Genomic DNA, 23031 nt, shown 5'->3' with positions numbered 1-23031 from the left:
CTGTGCTGTGCAGCCAAAAAAAAAAAAAAAAGACTTATCCTGGGCCAGTTGGCAGCTACCTGCTAAGGACTAGCCTTGAATGGAGCCACCTTATTGACCAGCGTGGGCAGAGCTTGTGGCCTCAGGCCAGTGAGGTCAAGAGGTCAGACAGGCCATGCAAGGCAGCACGTAGCGCCCCACCCCCTCCACCTCTGGCTTCCCGGACCTGCCACCTACTGCCAGGATGGGGACGGACCCGGGGAAGTATGGGGCTCCCAGGAAAATAGGAAAAACCAAGAGCCAGGTTGTGGTTTCAGTTCTTGCCAGTGAGGTTGAAAAATACACAAGACTTGGACCCAAGTGGACACAAGTGATAACCAGGGGCCAGCCCCCGTTCCATCTTCATGGCTCCCACCACCCTCCTTGTCCAGTGGACTCTGCTGTCACGGAGTCCCCACGAGACCCAGAGAATTCCTGTCTTCCCCCTAAATTCTCCAGCCCATCCTGTCCCTGCTTGGTACGTGTAGAAGGAGGTATCCATCCTCCAGCTGGTCCCAGCACTGCGGCTCGGCAGCATGCCAAGATGAGTCTCACTGTCTCTGCAGCATGGTGCTGCCCCCAAGTTTACGTTGAACTCTGAATTCCTCCAGCTTTGGGGCCTCAGACTGGCCCTGTGACATCCTTAGATCTGAGTTGAGCTCTGGACAGTTCCTCTAGCCCCTGAGATGTCACCGCTGGCCCTGGAGTGTCCGTGGGACAGGCTGGCACTGAGCTGGTGGCCCGTCGACAGGGGTTGGGAGTGGCGGCGTGGAAGGCATGGCGCAGGCAGTGATGGTGAGCGAGGTGATGGGCGTGCCCAGAGTGATAGCGCCCGGTCACCTGTCCCCTCTCCTGCAGGCCTCCCCTGTGTACAGCGTCAGCTTTCCCCTTAGGAAATTGGAGTAGATTCGGAAGAGCTTGGACAAAGCATCAACAGTGAATATTCGGAGTGGGGCTGCAGAGGGGGTTGCATCTGGAAGGGGGATGGCTTCTTTCTGCAAAGAGAGGACTAAAGGTTAGTGCAGCACCAGGGCCCCCGGTAGGAGATGGGTTTCTGGGTAGAATGGCTAGGGGGTTTCCTTGGCAGGGCCCTTCTCTCACTTTACAGAAACAGCAACCCCAGGGGCAAGGAAGGGGCCAGACACACCTGGGCTCCCAGCGCCCGAAGCAGGGAAGTGAGACTGCGGAGGCCACTGACAGCTTTGTCCACGTGCAGCTGCAGGGCCTCGCATGGCTGGGATGCGTTGGCCAGTAGGGCCTGGCCCCGCAAGATAGCTTCTGAGAGCAGAGCCAGGCCCTGCCAGACTTCCAGAGCCTGCTGCTGGACCTAAAAGGAGCAGAGACTTGGAGTTAGCTAACCCAAGCCAGCCTCACTCTCCTCCCTCTGAGCAGCCCCATGCAAACAGAAGTTTTATAGAATGAATGAACATTCACCCTCATCTTTGCTGTTCCATTTCTTCTCTCTCTAGCATTCTCCTGACCATCCTATGAGGTTCCCAAAATGAGACTTCCCAAGAGGAAGGAACCCATGAACTCACCTCCATCCTCTTCCAGGCATAGAAGTTAACCTTGGTGTCTGGGACAGTGATATTCTCATTGAAGCTGCAGCCTTCTGCACAGCCCATCTGAAATGCACAAGCCTGGAGTCAGGGGCCCCAGGGCCTCCATCCGGCTTAGCCCCTCACCTAGCTTCCACTTAGGCACTGGGGACTACCACTCCTAGGACTTTTACTGGGGACCTTGGCTCCTTGCTTCCACCCCTGAACCAAGCACCAGGTTCCTGGATCTTGAGAGGGGGGTTGACCCTGGTGCCCCACATGTGAGTTCTGTGGAAGGTCTTGGGGAGAGGACCTCACCGTGGCATTTTCGGCCTCTCTGGCCTCCAGGATGTACCTCTCCAGGACTCGGCTGTCACAGATGAGGCGTTGGGGGGCGCCCAGGACTGGGAGACCCAGAGGAAACAGCAGAAAAGACAGCAGCAGCAGCAGCGGAGTACAGTCTAGGAAAGAGAGACGGGCTGCGGATGAGGTGCATTCTCTCAGGAGAAGGGCTGCTTTGGACCGGCAGGTTCACCCATCCCGCTGCGCAGCCCCCAGTGAGCCCTCCTCAGCCGGACCTTGGGAGCGCTCAGGCTCTGCCTCCGCGTTCATTCAATCCCGCGGCTGCGTGCGCACCCCACCCCCCAGCTACCGGCATCCACTTCTCCCGGCCAAACTTCAATCCCGGTGTGACAGCGGCGTCCCTTCTCGCAGATCCGGGCTGTAGCTCCCAGACCCAGGTGTCTGAGTCTTCCTCGGCACCCACAGAGCCGCGCCTCTTCTCCCTGAACCCCCAGCCCTCCGCCCCGTCTCCGGCTCAGGTTCCGACTCTCCCCGGCGGACTCCTCGAGCCCGACAGACCGGCAGGTGAAGGCTGCCCCACCCCCCTTGCCCTTCCGGGGTCCTTGGCAAGTCTCAAGTCCTTGAACCCGGCCACCTCGGGGCCAAGAGCCCCAGCGGTAAATTCCTCCTCAAACAGCGCTGCCCCGGCCGAGAGTACTCACCGCGCGCCCCCATCTCCGTGCCTCGCCTGGCCCCTTAGCGACCTGGGGCTCGGCGGGTGCCTGCGCCGCGGCCCCGCATCCCGGGAAGCTCGACGGGGCAGGGCCGCCCCGCTGGCCGAACGAGGGGGCCGCGGTCCCTGGGCGCCGAGGGGGTCGGGACAGAGCGCGCAGAGCCCGGGGCCAGGGTCCGGAGGACGGCGCGGCAAGGCGACCGGCGGGGTTGGCCCGGGGACTGTTGGCCCGGGGACTGCGGCGGCGGCCGGGGGTCGGGGCTGTTATCAGCTGTGTGCGTGCGGGTGGGGGGTTGGGGGGAGGCTGTGTGCGTGAGGGGTCGCGGGAGGTGGGGACCGGAGGGGTCACAGCCGGGGCAGGACGCCTGGGTCGGGGGCTCGCCGGGGCGGAGCAGATGCAGGCGCGGGTGCGGGGCGCGGGGCTGTCTGCAGTCCGACCCCCGGGTTCCGGGAGGTGCGGCTGGGTGCGCGCCGCGGGACCGGCACAAGGCTGCCCTGGGAGAGCAGTGCCATTCTGCTGGGAGCGCCTGGAGACCCCGACATCCCCCACCCCCACCCCGCCCCCGCCCAGAGATGGGCCTGTCTGTGTTCTTGCAAGGCAGTCAGGAAGGTGCAGGCTGAGCAAGTCAGTGGCTTCTTACGGTCCCAATTCTTCTAGAAACCGGTGTTGTTCGAGCTGAGGAATTTAATATGGGTGGCGCACAGAGCAAGACATTTGGTGGGGTCTTCTCCTCCCACTCCTCACTTTTGAGGACCCTGAAAACCCAGAAATTGAACTTTTAGGTCAGTGTGCCTGGCAAAATTCTTAAGAATCTGAAATACAACAAACCCCCAGAGGGGTGGCACCTGGGGTCTGCAGCTAAGCCTCTGTGGTTTCTAGGAAGCGCTGGGGCAGGGGGCAAACTCTAGGGAGCAGGAGTCCAAGGCTAGCTTGCCTCTCAAACCTTGGAAAGTGGCCTGAGTGTCTAGGCCTCAGTGCTCTAACCTGTCAAATGGGCCTCCTGAAAGCACCATCCCTGTTCATGTTGCTTTCACAAATGGGAAACCCTGATGAATACTGGTGGTTACTTATATGTTCATTCACTCCCTCCCCAGTCCCATAATATTAGATCTATTTTATTCATGCATTTAGTCCCTTCTTTGTGCAAGACTTGGCTTCCCTGGTGGCTCAGAGGTTAAAGCATCTGCCTGCAGTGCAGGAGACCTGCGTTTGATCCCTGGGTCAGGAAGATCCCCTGGAGAAGGAAATGGCAACCAACTCGAGTATTCTTGCCTGGAGAATCCCATGGACGGAGGAGCCTGGTGGGCTACAGCCCATGGGGTCGCAAAGAGTTGGACACGACTGAGTGACTTCACTTCACTTTGTGCAAGACAACTGACTACAAACTTTTCAGAACAGAAACATGAGTTGAGACTTAACTCCTGCCTCCTGGAGTTTGCAGCTTACAGTAGATATAGGCTGGGTACCTGGAGCCATGTGTGAGGACTGGGGTGTGCAGAGCTGAGCTATGAGAGTTTGGAAGAGGGGGAGGTCACCTCTAGCTGGGGAATCAAGGAGGATTTGATGCAGGAGGTGAAAACAAGCTCAGCCTTGAAGGGCAGGCAGGATTTCATTGGGAAAAGATGTGAGGTCGATGGGGGAGGCTGATCTAGCCCTGTGTTGATGGGTCAAGTGTTTTGGGGTGAAGGGTGGGGTGTGGGAGGGAGAGGTGGATATCAGGCTAGGGTGCTGTTTAGGAAGAGGTCAGGTTGTGAAGGGCCTTGAATGCCACTCTGAAGAACAGGGACTTTGGAACGAATGGGAAATATTCATTCATTCAAGAAATATACATATAAGAGTACCTACTTGGACTTCCCTGGTGGTGTAGTAGATAGGAATCCACCTGCCAGTGCTGGGGACACAGGTTCGATCCCTGGTCCGGGAAGCATGGAGCCACTAAGCCTGTGCACCGCAACTACTGAGCCCACGTGCTACAACTACTACTGAAGCCCTCACGACCTAAAGCCTGTGCTCCACAAGGGAAGCCACTGCAGCGAGAAGCCCACACACCACAACAAAGAGTAGCCCTGGCTTGCTGCAACTAGAAAAAGCTGGGGCAGCAATGAAGATCCAGGGCAGCCAGGGAAAAGAAAAAAATCAACTTACTGTTGGCCAGGAACCTGGGGATAGAGCAGTGAATGAAACGGACAAGACTGCCTGCCCTGGCGGAGCTGACATTCTAGTGGAGAGATGGATGACAAACACAAAAATGAATAAAAGATAGAGGCTCTCCAGTGGCAAAAAGCTTTGAAGGCCCAGGAATCTTGGAGGAGGTGGCAATTTTGGATGAAGCAGGCAGAATGCCTACTGAGAAGAAGGTGACAAAGCGAGGGAGATAAGGGGTGATCAAAGAGGGTTCAGACAGATGAATGGGAGGGGCAAGAAGGCAGAGGCTTTCAGGTAACAGTGAGGCCCCGATGTGCTCCCCTGTCCTCAGCTCACCCACGGCCTGCTCTCGGGGCCTCCCCCAAAACCTGCTGTGCTGGCTGCCAGTCTGCACACCCCACTGTGCCCCCTGATCCTGGTTTCCCTGTCAGCACCCAGGCGGCCTCCCAGCCCCACATGGCCCTCGGAGCCCAGCCCTGGGACAAGATCCCAGCTGTGGGACAAACACACGCACACTCACGTCCACACACGTCCGCACATGTGTCCTGTCCTGACTTCCCACACGCCTCAGCCTCTGCTCTCCGGGTCCCCAGACTCCTGCGTCACTGACCTGACCCGACCATGGAGAGGGGGCCGGGGGGGATGGCGGGGAGTAGACACAGCCGGAGGAGAGGGAGGAGAGGAGGAGCCGTTCGGGCTGTGGGACCTGCCTCTCCCCTCACGCCAGCTTGGCAGAGGTTCCCCAGGCCCCTGCCTTCGAGAAAGGTAGATGGGCCCTGGGCAATAGCCCCTAGGTGCTGGGGCCTTCTGGACAAGGGTGACATTGGCTCATCCGCTGGAGCGTTTGGAAAGAGCTGCGACTGCAGCCCGGGAGAGAAGGCAGAGGAGACAAGGGGAGAGATGGAACCTCCATCCAATCCCTAAGCCGTAGTATTCCTACTGAGAGGGCAGAGGCTGATTGGGGGGCCAACTTCAACCCAGCTGCTGACGGATACCATCCAGCAGAGCCCATCATTCCAGCCTGGACAAGCAGGGCACCCTGAGGAGCAGGAAGCTACCTGGGACTCCCCCTCCGATGCCTAGTGCCCCCCTGCCAGGGCCCCCGCCATCTGCCTGTTTGTATTTCTCTGGCCTGGTGCTGGCCCAGTGCCAGGGTGACTGCAGAAGGTCACCACGCTGTCCCCTCCAGATACCCCCAACTGGATGAGGGCGGTGGAGACAGGCTGGAGGCATCCTGGCAGCCACTAGAGTAACTTTCCCGCTGAGCAAACAGCCTTATTCAGGGTGTCACCTGAGCACGAGCCTGCAGCGGCTCCCGGTTCCTCGGAACTAAGGCCCTCTGTGCTCCGCCACCCACCCAACTTTTCCAGCCTGTTCTCCCACTTCGCTCACCCCATACCCACATTACAGGAGCTCAGTGATATGATTTGCTGCTTCCTGCCCTTCACTCACCCTCTGCCTTCCACCTGATCACCCTCGTCCTCCCACACTATGGCTCCCTTTCTTCAAGCGTTACCTCCTCTACGAAGCCTTCCCAGATGCCCCAGCAGAAAGCTGTCTCCCTGCTCCGGGCTGCCGTTCCTTATGTACATCCTTTATGTCTCAGAGCTTCCCTGGTGGTTCAGATGGTAAAGAATCTGCCTACAGTGAGGGAGATCTGAGTTCGACCTCTGGGTGAGGAAGATTGCCTGGAGAAGGGAATGGCAACCCACTCCCGTATTCCTGCCTGAAGAATTCCATGGAGAGAAGAGCCTGGTGGGCTACAGTCCACGGGGTCGCAAAGAGCCAGACATGACTGAGCGACTAACACTTCTACTTTATGCCTCAAGCCTCCCCTCTTGGGGCCACCATGTACAGCTGTCAAGGCTGAGCACTGCACAGCTCCAGGGGCCGCCATTCATTTGGACTCTGATGAGAATGGTATTCTCTGGAGTCGTGCAGCACAGGTGGAGAGAGCAAAGGACAAAGTATAGGCAGGTCTTGTTCATCTTGGTGCCAGCGGGCACCTGGCCTGTTGCCTGTTTATGGTCCTCGCTCAAGTGTGGCTTGCATAGTGTGGTCCGTCCACTCCAGATACCTCAACCAGAGGATGGGAGGCCTAGAGGGAAGAAGTGAGCCCCTCGTCTTCTGCATGCTTGCTGGAACCGTGCCTGGACAACCTAGCTCTGGGTTCGCTGGGGCTTGAGAGGCCTTCGTCTACTTCCTGAGCAGGGAGCCCCCGAGGCGAGGCCTGAAAAGGGACAGTCGTGACCACAGGATGGCGGGGGTGGAGACAAGCTGGAGTTGTCCCAGCAGCCGGTTCAGACTGAAACTCCAAGAAGCAAATTTACAGCCCCCCTGAGCTAGCGCAGACCCCCAGGAAGCACGAAGTCCCAGCTGCCTGGAGTCGTGTTGGGGCGGAGAAGGGGGGCCTCTGGACCTCTCCGCCCTCCTCCTTTCCAATCAGTATCTTCTCAGCCAGGCTTGGGAGCTCCGCCAGGGGCCCAGACCTTCTGTGCTGGGAAGTGGGGTGGCTCGGACCTCAGAGGGTGTGATGGGGAGGGCTTCCTGGCGCTTGGGGAACTGGGAAGGGAGTGAGGACTCAGAGGAGGGATTCCTGCTGAAGTCTTGTGCGGAGGTCAGCTTGGAGAAACAGAGGCAATCTCTGCTTACTTGGCCACAAGGTAGCCCCTAGGACCAGATGTCTGGGTTCTGTTCTCAGCAAGCAGCTCTGCTGCTTCAGAAGCCTAACGAGGCTTGTCTGGTAAACAAGGGAGCCCAGATTTGGTGACCTGGTGAGCTCTGCCACTTACCAGCACCCAACCTGAACAGGTGACCTTATGTCCGAGCCTGGGGATGGCAGAAAAAACGATAGTAACCGCTTGCCAGGGCCGCCGTGTGATTGTGTAACGCCCGGCATGAGGTAATCAATACATGCTACCTATTATCACTGCACCCTTGACTGTACTATCCCTGCTGTTTGTCCTCGCTTTGCAGGACCAGAGACCAGATCGCCAACGTACTCTTCAGCCTTCCTCCAGCATCCGCCACCGCTCCTTCTGGGGAGGCGGGCATGGGTTCGTGACACCTTATCCCTGGTGTTGTAGCTGCCTCGCTAAGCCACCCGCTGGCAAATGTCACGGGGTCAGAGGGTGTGGATGGAGGATGGGAGTCTTCTGGGTGGACACATTCACTGCTTTTTGGAGAAAGTTGCCGCCGGAACACAGCTGATTGGAGCTGGGGGTGGGTCAAGGCAACGCTCACACTCAGTTCATTCAAAGCCTGGAGCCGACCAGGGATTTCTTGTTCCCTTAACATGGGTCTCCTCCCAAGGGAGGCCAGGAGAAGTCCCAAGGACCTTGGACTGAATGAGACCTTCAGGCCCACCCTGGACAGGCCCCGAAGCATCACCAGGCCACCTTCCTCGGTTACTAGTCTCGACTCTCCCCCAGTGCTTGAGTCCTTGCAGGAGGGCACGCAAAGCACCAAGACCTCCACCTCCAGATGCACCTCCCCAGTTAAGGTTTCTGTGAGGTGTCAGCCGCATCCTAGGATCTCCTGTTCTCAGGTACGCCTGAACATTCCCAAGCTCCTTCGCACGCCCTTTACCAGAAGGACGTCCTTTACCCATGTCCTTCCCATCCTTTACCAGAAGACAGAGCTGCTAAATTGGCTGTAGCAGCTTTCCTGTCCAAACAAAAATAAAACAATTCAAAAGCACCCATAAATGTCATTTAGGAAAACGGAGTCTTAAGTGGTCATTTTCACAGACTTCTCTCTTGGTGGGATAACCTTTGCCTCGTTCCCAAACCTGCAGTGGGTCGTCTCTTCCCTTCAGAACTACATTTACACACGCCTCTAGTCCATCTTCCCCATAGGCTCCAGGGTTTGTTCTCCCAGCTCCTGACCAAGCACCAGGAACTCACCTGGAAGGGTGCAAGGAACTTCCTAGCAGGATCATCCACCCATCCAGACCAGTTCCTGGGTCCTGAGGGCCCGTCTTCTTTCCCGCTGCCACTGCCACAGAAGTAAAAGCCAGCAGGACTAAGCACCCAGCCTTGTGGATCAAACACACACAAACCACCTTCCTTCCCCTCTCCCCATCCTCATGAAGAGGACCAAACCACTCCTTAGCAAAATGGCTCACACTATCAAGTTTCCACTCTCTTTGGAGCCCTTGCTAATGCCAGGCTCCAAGCACTATGTAAATTCATTCTTTCTAAATCTGTTGGTCCTTCTTCCTATTAGTTTTTAGAGGCCCAGGGGTTCGTACCTCTCTGGGCAGAGCTGGTGCCTAACACAGATTCCTCACAAGCAGTGAATTCTCAATAATACTAGAGATGAGGAGCGAAGGTCTGCTCCCACCTCCAAGACAAGCATTTCAAATCTGACCTCGGGGGAACTGTTTTTGAAGTAAGAGGTCATTTTGCACTCATTGTGGGCTCCATAGCTGTTGAGGAAAAAGAAGGAAGGGGAACATCTGGACACCCTTTCTGCCCCCATCACCTTCCCGCTTCCCAAGCTGTGATGGAAGACACTGCAGAGAACCCAGAGAGGGAGGGGAGCAGAGGCGGCTGGTGGCCTCCTGGCAGAGCTCCCTGCCCCATCCGCCAGGCGTGCACGCGGACAGATGCAGGCACTTTCCCCACACCCCCTACCTGCCCCCACAGCCCCTCTTCTTTCGGTGGCAATGTCTAGGGGCTGTTTCTGCCACTGAGGGAAGCCCCACTGGCAAGCAGTGAGAGATTATGGAGCAGAAACAACAAGCAAATAAGCTAGAAGATGTCACAGCCAAAACAAACCAAACGCGAAAGGGCTGCTGCTACCACCTCTGCTGGGCCTGGGCCAAGAGCAGAGACCAGAGCACATACGTGCAAGGACACACACAGCTCCCTCCAGCTCCCTGCTGGCTCCCCCGTTACTGGGGCCTCCTGGGCAAGGGAGCCTTGCAGTCAATGCTGATAGGGAAATTGGGAGGGGGGAATTGGGGCGACCTGATAGAATCGTCTCCCTCAAATCTCCCCAATGCTTCCTTTGTAGCTGCCGAGTGACCCTCCAGTCCTACAACACACCCTGCCTGTGAGTGAATCCCCTTTGTACACACTGATGCCTTTGCCTGATGCAGCCTCTCCCCTCTTCTGCCTCGCCAACTCCTCTTCATACTTCAAAACCCAGGTCAAAGGTGAAACCATCTCAGACCTCACCAGGAAGTTAGCCATTTCCTTCTCTGTGCTTCTCTATTGTGGCTATTCTTACCTCTTACATCACACAGCTTATTCACTGCACAAAAACTGGTATATCCACCTTCCCAACTAAATGGGGAACTCCTTGAAGGTAGGGGCCATCTTTATACCCACCTTTGTATCCCCAGGGCCCAGCCCAGGCCTTGCGGCTTACGGTAGGTACTCGGCCTGTGTTTAGTCAGAATGAAGCACCAGTCTTTCTGTGAAGAGTTTGCTTTCCTGTGTGACTGGCAGTCACTTCCACAGCATGAGTCCTTCCTCACCAGGAACCCTCAAGCCAGAGGGAAAGGTTTTGCTAAATGAGAAGGCTGATTTTCAGAACCCCAAACCAAACTGCCTTCAAGCAAACTAGAACCAAATTCAGTTACTAACCTTTAAATCAAAGTCTTTCAAGCTCTTGTGACCTCCCCCAACAGTAAAATCGGTCATAAGTAGCACACGTCTATATACGTATCTATAAAAGTGCCAACAAAATATTACCATGCAAGTTACTTTTTACTTGATTTTTAAAAAGGTTTTGACCTAGTAAATCAAGACCCACATATGGGTCATCAACTGCTCTGATAAACATTGCTTTAGATGACTCATTTTATAAATAGGAAAAATCAGGTCCTCCTACAAATATCCAAGCAAATAAGTGCTTATGACCTGTGTGCCCAGTAAGTCAGAGGGAAGGCTTTTCTTTCCCACTTAGAACAGCCCAGCCACAGGGTGTGAAGGGCTCTGAACCACGGCTGTTTAGAACACTTTGGATCCCCCAGGACCAGGAATCAAATGAAGCAGTGTCAATCCCTCCCACAGCCTAATACAAAGGAGGGCCCATCTTTGTCTTTCTCTCTCCTTAGGCCCTCATCCTTCCTGTGCCCAGGAACTATCAACAGAGAAGCTGATACTCTCCTCACACACTAGACCTGAGCTGCTGGCCAGCAGGCAGCAGTATCTACTTTATTCTCTTTGCCTTCTGCAAGGATGAAATATTTTAAAACAAACACTGGGATTGTCAGGCTTCTGCACTGCACTAACATTTGTCTTATGTTGCAGTGTCTGCAGGACAATTTATGCTCTTTCTATGAAAGCAGGAAACACTAGGGTTCCCCTCCTGTATCTAAATCTTTGTCAAGTTTTTTCCTACTCTCCTCTCCAGAATTTACACAGGGGAAAGGCAGTGCAGCAGGGTGGGTGGCCAGGCACCAACATAACTTGAAACTTTTTATTGTACAGGACAATGGCTACAGACCACAAAGATCCAGGAAGACCCACTGCTTGGGCCCAACAAAAGACGGTATTTGCCCTCTCAATTCAGAGTCCTCCGGGCTGCCAGGGGATGGGCTTTTTCCTACATGGGTCTGGTTGAAGATCCATGACAGTACTCAGGACAAGAAGGGCCACATCTGAGCCCCAGCTGTATGGGGATGGGTGGATAAGGTGGGACAGCTTCATCTCAGTTACTTGGGCGTGACCCTGAAGACACGGATGTGGATGGCAGAGTTGTTGCGGATCCGGGTCAGCGGCTCTCGTGAATCAGTCTCCGGTTCCAGCTCATCGACAAGCTCCACGGTGGAGGTATTGGCAGCCACTTGCAAGGACCCGAAGCTGCCCGCCTGCAGTTGTAGGGCAATGTTGATGGCCCGGTTGATGGCCAGGCCCAAGCCGTGAATGTAGATCTCACTGCATGCGTTCTGACCCCGCGCCCCTCCGTCCAACAGCTTCTGGCAGCGGGCCAGCTGCGCCTTAAAGTCAGTCTTCATGTTGACATAGATGTCATTGGGCCTCCGGGGCAGGCGATGGGGAAGCCGCTTCCGCAGGGTGTACTCCACCGGGTCCAGCTCAGCCTCGACAGTCCCGCGGGGCTCTCGGTTTTCGGCCATGCTGTGCGCCCTGGCACGGGAAAGGGACGAGATCAGTCAAGGGTGAGGAGCATCCTACGCTTCCTTCCAAATCCTTTGGGTTTCCAGCCCAAAGGGTGCCCCCGGGAGGGGGCGCACTCGACGCCCTCTTCCCTTCCACTCTCAGTCTCCTCCCACTCACCTCCAGCTCCCGCAGCTCCCCCACCCTCAGTTCCCGGACCTTCATCACAACGCTCCCCACCTCGGGTCCCTTCACCGCCCCTTCCCCCAGCTCTCCAGAGCCTACTCTCTCCGGTCCCCGTCTTCCCCACGCGCACGCAGCCCGCTCCCCTGCTAGGCCACTCGAGCGTTGCGCCGACTGGCCAGAGGAAGTGGCGCTGCCTGCGACCACCGGGACCCCAGCAGGGAAGAGGGGCGCGCCGCACGGCCGCCGGAACGCCGAAGCCCTGCCGGCGCGAGGCGTCGGAGAAGGGTGCCGAGTGCGCACGCGCGCCCGTCCCCCGCGCCGCGGCTGGGCCTGAGGGATCCACGAATCGCCTTCCCGGCCTCCGTTCTCCCCGCCCCTTTCCTCAGAGCTGGCAAAACCGCGCGAGGTGTTTGAATAACGCGAGGCTTCCGGGGCTGACGGGATCTACCACGTGTACGCCTCCCAGGCGGGGCGCGGAGGCGGGAGGCGGGTACCAAGTCCGAGTCCGGGGAGGATCTGGGTAGGGAAAGCTCTGGCTTTTTGCGGCCAGTCCAAGTCCCCTGTTCTCGAGGGGTTGGGGGGTCCCCAAGGGGAGAATAGAGGAGAGGAGGCTATTGTGGGGACTTGGAGAATTTGGGAGTCAGGGCCTTCCAAAGATGGTAGGGAGAGCGCCGAGTTCCATAGAACGTGATCGGGAAAGGTGTCTGCGTCCGTCGCAGTTTTTCGGGTCAGGAGGCGTGGCAGAGTTGGCAGAACCGACTTCCCGCCCAAGGTTCGCGTCGCCCAAAGACCGAGAGCGGGTAAACGAGTACCGAAGCCCGGTCCTTGTGGGAGGACAGCGTTCTGACACCTCTCTGCAGTTAACGGGGAGCCGTCCTCCCATTTCTCTGGCAGGGCTGACTCAAAGGCCAATCCCTTGGGGACCGAGGGCTATGAGCTGTTGTGGTTGAATCGCTATGAACTGCAGCTCGCTAGGCTTCCATGTCCTTCACTATCTCGGGGAGCCTGCTCAAACTTATGTCCATTGAGTCGGTGATGCCATCCAATCATCTCATCCACTGTTAGCCCCTTCTCCTAAGCCGTAGGCCTCCCCCTCCCAAGCGTTCACGGCTTCCTTGTGGCCCCCCCTGACCCACCCACTCGGACCCCTCAACTGCCCTCCAGCTCTTCAGTCATTGCGAGCTCTCGGGAGCTGGGACGTACGCCCCCTGGCGGGAAGGGCAGCGCAGCACTTGGGGGGATTGGTGGCTCCCCAAGACCACTGGGAAGGGGCTCTCGGCCCAGATTGGTTTAGCTTTTGGAGAATTCCATTCGAAATTGAGTTAGACCTGCATTGGAGACCTCAACTACTCTCCTCTGAAGTTTCCTCATCACTCAAATAGGGATGACAATTCCCATCTTGCTACTGAGTTTCAAAACCCAATATAACCTTATAAACTGTAAACCCGCACGTGTGAATTGGCATTTTTATGTGCCCCCAGACCGCTCTCTTATTGCCTAGGGTGGAGTTTGACCCCATATGACTAAAAGGTTGGAAAGAGGCCAGGCTCTTGCGAACTTAACCTCCCAGCACCATTTAAAGCCTCCGCTTCTCCTTTTAAGCTTCAGATTCTTAGGATTGGTGGTGTTTATTTGGGGGTGAAGAGGAAAGGCTGACTACAACTCTTCTGCCTCAGTAGTGACATCTGAACTGAACGTATTATATATATATAATACGTGTGCCCCTGGGTCTTAGTTGGGGCACATGGCTCTTTAGTTGCAGTATATGGGATCTAGTTACCTGCCTGGGGATGGAACCCAGGCTCCGTGCATTGGGAGTGTGGAGTCTTAGCCACTAGACCATCAGGGAAGTCCCTGAACTGAATTTTGATGGGCAAACAGGAGTTCTTCAGGGAACCAAGGAGTTTTCTGGAATCACTGAATACTATTTTTAAAAGAATGGACTCATAATCCAAGTTTTCACCTCAAGGAACTAGAAAAAGTAAAGCCAAAGGGAGAAGATGGGAGGAAATAAAAAGAGCAAATGTCAATGAAACTGAACACAGAAGTAAACTCAAACTACAAGCTGGTTCTTTGCAAAGATCAATAAAATTAGTAAGCCTCTAGCAAGACTGACACGAAAGAACAAGAGAAAGAAGACTCAAATTACGATTCCCAGAAATGAAAGAGGGGATAGCATTAAAAACCCCTCACATTATAATATACTTAGAGAATAATACTAACAACTCGACAGAGATAAATTCCACAACAGAGATAAAGTGGAGGCATCCCTGGTGGCTCAGACAGTAAATAACCTGCCTGCAATGCAGGAGGCCTGGGTTCAATCCCTGGGTTGGGAAGATACCCTGGAGAGGGCATGACAACCCACTCCAATATTCTCGCCTGGAGAATCCCCATGGACAGAGGAGCCTGGAAGGGTACAGTCCATGGGGTCGCAGACTCGGACACGACTGAGTGACTAAGCACATACTGGCAATAAGCAATCAGAAGTCAAAATTTAAAATCATTTACAGTCATTCCAGAGAGGGGGGAAGAGGATGGAGGGAGGGAAGGGAGGGGGAGGGAAAATCATTTACGTATAAGTTTAACAAAAACATGTACAAAATGTGTATGCTAAAAAATACAAAATGCTAATCAAAGGAGATCTAAATTGATGGAGAGCTAGACCGTGTCCATCTATTGGAAGACCAAAGTTTCATGCAATTTCTATGAAACCCCAGCCAAAAGTTTTATAGATGTAGATTAAGTTCATTGTAAAATTTATATGGAAAGGCAAAGGAAGTTAAAGCAACTTTGAAAAACGAAAAGTTGGAATCACACTACCCGATTTTAAGACATTGTCTAAACACAGTATCAAGACAGTGTGGTATCTGCCAAGGGGCAGGCATAAAAGTCAATAAAATAGAGTAGAGAACCCAGAAACAGGTTCACACTAGTACAGCCAGCTGATTTTTGACTAAGGTGCAAAAGCAGCTGAATGGGCAAAGAATGAGTCTTATCAGCAAGTAGTGCTAAAACAATTCAATAATTAGGCAAAGAATTGAAATTGAACCTCAGCCCAATGCAAAGAAATTAACATAAAATGGATGGTAGATCTAAACATAAAATGTAAAATTATAAAACTATTAGAAGAAATATAGGAAAAAAAAGTCTCCATGACATATAGTCAGGTAAAAAGTTCTTAGATACAACCCCAAGGGCACAATCCATTAAAGAAAAGAATTAATACATTGTACTTCATCAGAATTAAAAATCTTTTCCTCTGTGAAAGGCCACCCAGCCACAGTCTGGGAGGAAAATACCTGCAAATCACATATCCAACAATGGACTCGTCTCCAGATTAGAGAACTCTCTAAACTCAAGCATTTGAAAGCAATTAGAAAATGGGCTTGGAGAAGGCGATGGCACCCCACTCCAGTACTCTTGCCTGGAAAATCCCATGGATGGAGGAGCCTGGTAGGCTGCAGTCCATGGGGTCGCTAAGAGTCTCACACGACCGAGCGACTTCCCTTTCACTTTTCACTTTCATGCATTGGAGAAGGAAATGGGAACCCACTCCAGTGTTCTTCCCTGGAGAGTCCCAGGGACGGGGGAACCTGATGGGCTGCCGTCTATGGGGTCACACAGAGTAGGACACCACTGAAGTGACTTAGCAGCAGAAAATGGGCTTGAACAGAGGGTTCTTTAGCAAACAGGGCATAAGGATGCCAAATAAGCACAAAAGATGTTCAACATCATTAGCCATGATGGAAATGCAATTAAAACCATGATGAGATGCCACTCCCCACCTATTGTTTGTTCTGTTGTTTAGCCGATAAGTCCTGTTGGACTCTTTTGTGACCCTACAGACTGTACCCTGCCAGGCTCCTCTGTCTGTGGGATTTCCCAGGCAAGGATACTGGAGTGGGTTGCCATTTTCTTCTCCAGGGGATCTTCCTGTCCCTGGGATCAAACCCAAGTCTCCTGCATTGGCAGGCAGATTCTTTACCACTGAGCCACCAGGGAAGCCCTTACCCACCTATTAAAATGTCTAAAATAAAAAACTGCGGACTTTCCTTATAATATCAATAACCTCAGATATGCAGATGACACCACCCTTATGGCAGAAAGCGAAGAGGAACTAAAGAGCCTCTTGATGAAAGTGAAAGAGGAGTGAAAAAGCTGGCTTAAAATTCAGCATTCAAAAAATGAAGATCATGGCATCCGGTCCCATCACTTCATGGCAAACAGATGCGGAAACAATGGAAACAGTGACAGACTCTGGCTCCAAAATCACAGCAGATGGTGACTGCAGCCATGAAATTAAAAGACGCTTGCTCCTTGGAAGAAAAGCTATGACCAACCTAGACAGCATATTAAAAAGCAGAGACATTACTTTGCCAACAAAGGTCTGTCTAGTTGAAGCTATGGTTTTTCCAGTGGTCATGTATGGATGTTGAGAATTGGACCATAAAGAAAGCTGAGCACCGAAGAATTGATGCTTTTGAATTGTGGTGTTGGAGAAGACTCTTGAGAATCCCTTGGACTGAAAGGATATCAAACCAGTCCATCCTAAAGGAAATCAGTCCTGAATATTCATTGGAAGGACTGATGCTGAGGCTGAAGCTCCCCATATTTTGGCCACCTGATGCAAAAAACTCATTGGAAAAGACCCTGATGCTGGGCAAGATTGAAGGCAGGGGAAGGGGACGACAGAGGATGAGATGGTTGAATGGCATCGCCGATTCAATGGACATGAGTTTGAGCAAGCTTGGGGAGTTGGTAATGGACAGGGAAGCCTGGCATGCTACAGTCCATGGGGTCACAAAGAGTCGGACATGACTGAGCAACTGAACTGACTGTGGTCTAGTGGTTAAGAATCTGCCTGCCAATGCAGGGGACTCGGGTTCAGTCTCTGGTCTGGGAAGATCCCATGTGCCAGAGGACAACTAAGCCCTTGCACCACAACTACTAAAGCCAGCACGTCCAAGAGCCTGTGATCTGCAACGAGAAGCCCCCACAATGGGAAGCCAAAGCACCACAACTAGAGAGGAGCCCCCACTCTCTGCAACTAGAGAAAGCCCGTACTCAGCAAAGAGGACCCAGTGCAACCCCAAATAAAAATTAAAAAAAAAAATTTTTTTTTGACAATAGTGAGTGTTTATGAGAATGCAAAGAAATTGGATCTCTCATACACTGTGGAAATCTTCAATGGTCCAGTCACTCTGGAAAATAGTTTGGCAATTTCTTCTAACCCTAAACTCACACTCACCACATGACCCAGCAAGAGCACTCAGGGAAATTTACAAACTTGTACATGAATGTCCACAGCAGTATTTGTAATAGCCCCAGATCTGAAACAACCCATGCGTTTTTAAATGGGTGACTGGTTAAAGTGTGGTACATCCATATGATGGAATACTACTCAGCAATAAAGTTGGAATTAAGGAGACTTGTTAGGCTGCTGGAAGACTAGAAACCTCCTTGAACAATACTGGGCTGAGCAGTTCATGGTTTACTGTGAAAGGCCAACAAGATGAGCGAGACAGTGTGACCGACCACTGCTCAGCAGGGAGCATGTAGAGGGTTCGGCGGACCCTCAAGGAGGCACAGCCAATATAACCTTGGGGGATGCAAGGTCTTCCAAAGGAAGCAAGGTCTAAGGCGAGGCAGGAATATCTAGTAGGGGGCACAGAGCCTGCGTAGTTCCTGGAAGGTACTCAGCTCTAGGAGATGGGGAAGTCGAAGGAACCAGCAGAGGACTCAGAAAGAGAAGCTGGTGAAGCAGGAGGAAAACCAAAGGAGTACGTTGATACGGAAACCAGGTGAAGAAAGCTTTTCCTGGAGGAGGTAGTGACGAGCTGAATCGAGTGCTGATGACAGGCCACACTGGATTTATCAGTGTGATCATTTTGCACTGGTGACTTGGCAAGCATTTACACTTGACCAACCAAAGAACTTTGCTTAGGGCAGCAACTGTAAGGCCCATTTTGTCTGATAATTAACAATAAGCACTGTTAATGAGCTATCATTCCATTATTCAGGCTGCCTGTCTTTTCATGATATCTAAAATGTTTTCCAAACTCTGACATACAGATAAATATAAAGGCTTGCAACTTAGGTGGGTGAAGCCAGGTATTAAAATACACTGATTTGACACTAAGATGGTCCTTACCTTTTTGCATTTCATGGAAGGCAAACACTGCAGGGGAATCTGCCATTAGGAAAAAAGGCAGAGAGGTTGGCTGTTCAGTCTTACTTGAGACCTCCCTTTCATCTCAGTTAATCATCTAACTGCATCTCTGTTTAGTTCAAAGCTTCCAAATTTAAAAAACACAAACCAAGATATTTCACAGCACAGTACCTGAATAAACAAAAATCTTAGGTCCAAGTGATTTCTTCATTCAGAAAATTTTCTTTAATTTTGTACAGAAAATTCACAGTTCCGATTTATGTCATTTCGTGAAGAGGCTGCGTATACAATTCAACTTCCACAGTGTCAGCAGCAGAAGCATTCCCACTCTACAGCTGGGGCGTAATTACTTGGCCAGGATCACAAGATGGTACACAAGGAACCCAGGATGACCGATCATTCATTCACTCCCAATTTTCCACCCTGGAGTCTGGCATGCTCTCCCTAGCAAAGTACTCCTCCTCAATCAAAAGCATTTTCACGGGGACTTTCCTGGTGGTCTAGTGGTTAAGACTCTGCACTGCCAATGCAGGGGGCACAGGTTCAATCCCTGGGCAGGGAACTAAGATCTCACATGCTGTGGGGTGAGGCCAAAAGATTAAAAAAATGAAATCATGCCAGCACTCAAAGCCCTAAGCTTTAAGTTCCGCTTCGCTTCTCATCCAACAGGCAATCCACGTCCTCTTCTCCCATCATCCTAGACTGTCACTATTCTAAAGTCAATGCCCACTTTTCTCAAATCTACGCAAATCCTGCCCTTTCTGTCCCACACAAGTCACCACTTTCCCTGACTGCCTCCACTTCACAGGGATCCCCCTTTTCCCCTGTAACATTTCTCTACCATAAGTGACAATCTCATGCTTGCTAATCAATAATTAAAACATGCTAAAACCTTACTCAGGGGGTAAGACACAATCTGGAAAAGTGAAGAAACGAAACGGCAACAACAAACGCTTTGGAGTAAGAAGACACAGCTGCCAGAACTGAGAACCTTTTCCTATGAGAACTTGACCTGAGAGTGGATTCTGCTGATACATTTTCATACAGTATGAACAGTGTGAAAACCCTGGGCTCAGAAGGCCCTGCCAGCTAACATCTGTGAAGTGCTTGTCCTATGCCAAGCATTGTGTTCCAGCGCTCTACCATACAATCCAGAGACTCAGAGATTAGTAAAGTGCCCAAGGCCACAGTCTGGAATGGATGCAAGCCCTCACCTTTTATAAAAAAAAAAAATGTTTATTATTTGGCTGCACCAGATTTGGGTTGCAGCCTGCTGAACCTTTAGTTGTTGCACGTGGGATCTAGTTCCCTGGCCAGGGAGTGACCAAGGCCCCCTGTATTGGGAGCAGGGAGTTGTAGACACTGGACCACCAGTTAAGTCCCAACAAGTCCTCACTTTAAACAGCTGGATTTTCCAGCCTCTGAGCAAGCAGCCTCACTGACTACACTGAGACAGGAATCCTGATGGCAAGAAAGTCAAGGGAACTGAAAAAAGCAGACATGAAAACTGCAAGTGCATAAAAACCTGGGGTGTGCTCCGTGCAAGAACAAAGGGCCTTCCTGGTAGCTCCCGTCCGCGATCCGTTTTGGCACAAAACAGAGGGCTCAAGTTCCAAGTTTGAATGTATCTTCCCCGGTCCTGAGGATTACATTGTTTTTGGTAACGGCTGCTTTAGAAAGCTGGGGAGTACGAGTATACATTCTGGAGTAACTTCCAAAGCAAACGGTGAAAACACACATAAAACTTTTTCATCCTAAAAAAAGTTCAGGAATCGGAAAAGTCATTCTTGAAAACCTTTTTAAACAAAGACGGTGTCAATCTACTTCTTGTATTTGCACAGTAGTTTCTCTCTTGCCAAAGCCTCTCACACGCACCTATTTTAATTCTTTCAGCACTCTGGAAAGAGAGTGGAGTGGGAGCTGGGGATGAGGCAGAGAAGAGCCTCAATATCCTACTATATAATAGAAACTGAGGCCCGATAGCGTTAAAGCGTTAAATCCTTTGCCCCCGAGGTCTAGGGGGCCACTCAGTGGAGGAGTCAGATAGAAACTGCAGATCTCACCAGCCAGCGCTGCCGCGGACAGTTTCTAAATCATTCGGCTCCTCGTTTACTTCATACACCCCGGGATATCTGATGAACACACCTCTGGGTTGCATGTGGTCTTCTTCAACCCAGGCGGGCTTCCCGGAGGAAGCCGACCGTCCGGAGATCGGCGATGCCGCCAGCGGCGGCCTTCGTCGCGACGGTCGCGCGTCACGTGCCGGGGAGCACCCCCCGGGACACTCTCACCAGCCCCCCACCCCCGGCCCGCGGCAGGCAGGGTCACGTGAGGAACCGGGCTCCCGGGTCACGTGCCGGGGTGGGGGGGGGTCCGGGGGCGGCGGGCGTCCGGGCCGTGCCCGCCGGGCAGGCGGGGAGCGCGCCAGGCCGTGCGGGTCAGAGCGGGCCGGAGCCGCGGAGGGGGGCTGTGGCGGCGGCGGCGGCGGCGGCGGCGGCGGCGGCGGGGGCGGCCCCGCGTCCGCGTCACGTGGTGCGAGGCGGGCAGCCATCTTGCTACAAACACAAACAGAGAGGAGCGGCCGCCGCGGGAGCGCCAGCGCCCCCACCCCCGCCGCCGCCGCCCCCCGGCCCGCCGCGCGTCGCCAACGCCCCGGGACCGGAGCCTCGCGCCGCCCGCCCGCCGCGGTAAGCGCCCGGCGGCCCCGCGGACCCCCGCCCGCGGCCGGGCCTGGGCCAGGCCCGCCCCCGACGCCGAGGCGGCCGCGCCGAGCCTGCGAGAGCCAGAGCGGGAGCGCGGGCCGCCGGCACGGACCCTCCCCCGTCTCCTCCCGAGGCCGCCGCCCCCGCCGTCCGGTGCGCCCGCCTCCCGAGCCTCCCCGCCGGCCCCTCCCCCCCGCGCGGCCCGGGCCCCCGCGCCGCCCCAAGGGAGGCCGGCTCCCTCCCGGGGGCGGCCGCAGGCGCCCCCGCACCTGGCGCCCCCTCCCTGAAGGGCACGCCGTCCTCCCGGGCCGGCCCGCCTCCTTCCCACCCCCGCGCTCCTAACGGTCGCCCTCCGGCCCCTCGGAACCCCGGTCTGGCCCCCCACGTCCCTCCGCCTGCGTCCTCCGCCCGGGGGCCCGGGACCCTACTGCCCGGCGCTCCCCGGAGATTTCTCCCAACGTGCCTCCGGGTTCTTCTCTGCATGAGCTGGGCCCGGCGGGTCTTAAAGTGCAAGTGATCCGTGACTTTGGCTAACGTGGAAGCCTCTTCTCTTAACCACAGTACCTCGGCTGGGTCTGCGCCTACATTTCAGCGAGCGACATTAGTGCTTGGTCACTGGGGTCTCCTTCCTCCCGCTTTCCCGGCCGAGTGAAACACCTTAGTCTGTCCTGTGGCCGGGCTGGGCCCTTCCCAGCCCATCTCTCCTGATGCAGCTGCTTCCCAGTCACGGCCCCGCACACTTTGACTGTTTTTTATTTTTTCAAGTTAACTTTAAAGAGACCCTCCCCTCGCAGGTCGTACGCAGTCACTACTAGAATTCCCAGTAAGAATCCAGGTCTGGTCCATCACAGCGCCGGGCCTGGCCCGGGGAGATAGACGCTCAGCCAGTAATTGTTAGCCCAGCTCTTTCCTCCATTCACCCCAGGCTCACTCCCCTCTTGCTTCTCATCTCTGCTTTTCCAATAATCAGCCTTCACAGTCTCTTTGCTGCCCCTGGGAGCTGACACTCAGTTGCAGTTTAGCCTCCTGGCTTTGCCCCTGAAACACCTTGGGTACTAACAAACAGACTGGTCCCCCTAGCTTCTCACGGTGTGGGAGTTTGCTCTCTGGTCCTTCATCTGTACCGTTTTCTGTGCTGTCCCAAGCCACCCACCCTCACGCCAGCCTCAGTCTTAGTTCCTAGATGGCAGTTCCACCAGGCAGGGCTGAAAGAGATCTGGGCTCTGAGTTGCTGCCAGGGCAGGGACCGGGGACCTCGAGGGTCCCGTATGGTGGTGACACTCAAGTGAGTTCTGTTCTTTGACTCCTGGCCTGGGTTTCTCAGCCAGTGGATGTGTCAGTATTGTGTGTGATTTGATGGATGAAAGGACTCTGGTTTGTGCTGGTTTCTACATCTGTGATTGGAGTTTGGGATTAAAAAAAAAGCCCCACTTCCGAGCAGAGGAGGTGAGAAGAGGTGGCTCTGGGAATGATTTTTTAAATGCTAATGAGAAAAATGGTTGAAAACTCAGTGTATGCTTGTGAGTTTGGGGTGGTTCCCGCCGAGAGTGTGCCCTTTCTCCAGGCTCGGGTAGGGTGTCAAAGACATCGGGGTCTCCTGTCAGGGCGGCTACAGCATCCCTTCCTTGTTTTCCCTGGCTGGAGCCCAAGCCTCAGCAAGTGGGCAGAAGGAATCAAATGAGATAAAGTGTGAAAGTGCTTTGAAAACTGTTAACTACTAGACTGCTCAGGGCATTGTCCTGACAGCTCAGAGGGCAGAGCTGGGTTAACATACCTGCTGGGAGGAGCACAGGCTTGCACCTCTTAAGCCTCGGAGTCCCCTTCCTACCATGCGTGGAGAATCTTTCTTTCCACCCTGAGAAAGGGCGGAGTCACCTCCAACAAGCTTGGGGCTGGGCACTTGCTCAAATGTTGGGGAATTTGGGATTCTGCTTCTGTTAATGGTGGTGCCTTCCTGTGCCAAGGCGCATTGCTCTGGATTGGGGCTAATTTTAGGGGTGATGGAATGAGGAAATAATGTTCTTAACTTAGTGTGTACTGGGACCGCCTAGTCTCTGGATCTTTTCCTTCTCCTGTGATCTCCAAACGCTGAAGAACAGGCTCCCCTCCTGTTCCTCAAGCCTGTTGTGAACACCAGGATCAGTGTCCTCGCCCCTGGACTCCGGTAGGGGGCAGCCTTTTAAT

General features: G+C 53.9%; 2 protein-coding genes and 1 non-coding gene across 6 annotated transcripts; 1 reads left to right on the top strand and 2 right to left on the bottom strand.

Moving 5' to 3' along the window:
• Positions 1 to 304: 304 nt before the first annotated feature.
• On the bottom strand, positions 305 to 2573 carry EPO (erythropoietin). The gene is made up of 5 exons (XM_068968710.1): positions 2561 to 2573; positions 1875 to 2017; positions 1557 to 1643; positions 1166 to 1345; positions 305 to 1013 (listed from the first exon to the last, which is right to left on the bottom strand). The coding sequence occupies exons 1-5, from the start codon at positions 2571 to 2573 to the stop codon at positions 855 to 857; spliced, it is 582 nt and encodes a 193-aa protein (XP_068824811.1). The 3' UTR covers positions 305 to 854.
• Positions 2574 to 11174: 8601 nt separating this feature from the next.
• On the bottom strand, positions 11175 to 20309 carry POP7 (POP7 homolog, ribonuclease P/MRP subunit). 4 transcript variants are annotated; one of them, XM_068968664.1, is made up of 2 exons: positions 20291 to 20309; positions 11175 to 11817 (listed from the first exon to the last, which is right to left on the bottom strand). In XM_068968664.1, exon 2 carries the CDS (start codon positions 11805 to 11807, stop codon positions 11385 to 11387), a length of 423 nt encoding a protein of 140 aa, XP_068824765.1. In that variant the 5' UTR covers positions 11808 to 11817; positions 20291 to 20309; the 3' UTR covers positions 11175 to 11384. The 4 variants fall into 4 exon arrangements, with proteins under 4 accessions (XP_068824765.1, XP_068824766.1, XP_068824764.1 ...); XM_068968665.1 differs by lacking the exon at positions 20291 to 20309 and adding an exon at positions 12212 to 12219; XM_068968663.1 differs by lacking the exon at positions 20291 to 20309 and adding an exon at positions 12028 to 12205.
• On the top strand, positions 18635 to 18707 carry TRNAG-GCC (transfer RNA glycine (anticodon GCC)). The gene has a single exon. It is a non-coding gene; the product is annotated as a tRNA-Gly (tRNA).
• Positions 20310 to 23031: the final 2722 nt, after the last annotated feature.

This window comes from Capricornis sumatraensis, chromosome 3 (genome assembly GCF_032405125.1).
Source record: "Capricornis sumatraensis isolate serow.1 chromosome 3, serow.2, whole genome shotgun sequence".
In the NCBI taxonomy this organism is placed as follows: domain Eukaryota; kingdom Metazoa; phylum Chordata; class Mammalia; order Artiodactyla; family Bovidae; genus Capricornis; species Capricornis sumatraensis.
The sequence above is the reverse complement of the archived record's forward strand: the minus strand, read 5'-3'. Positions and strand labels throughout refer to the sequence as shown.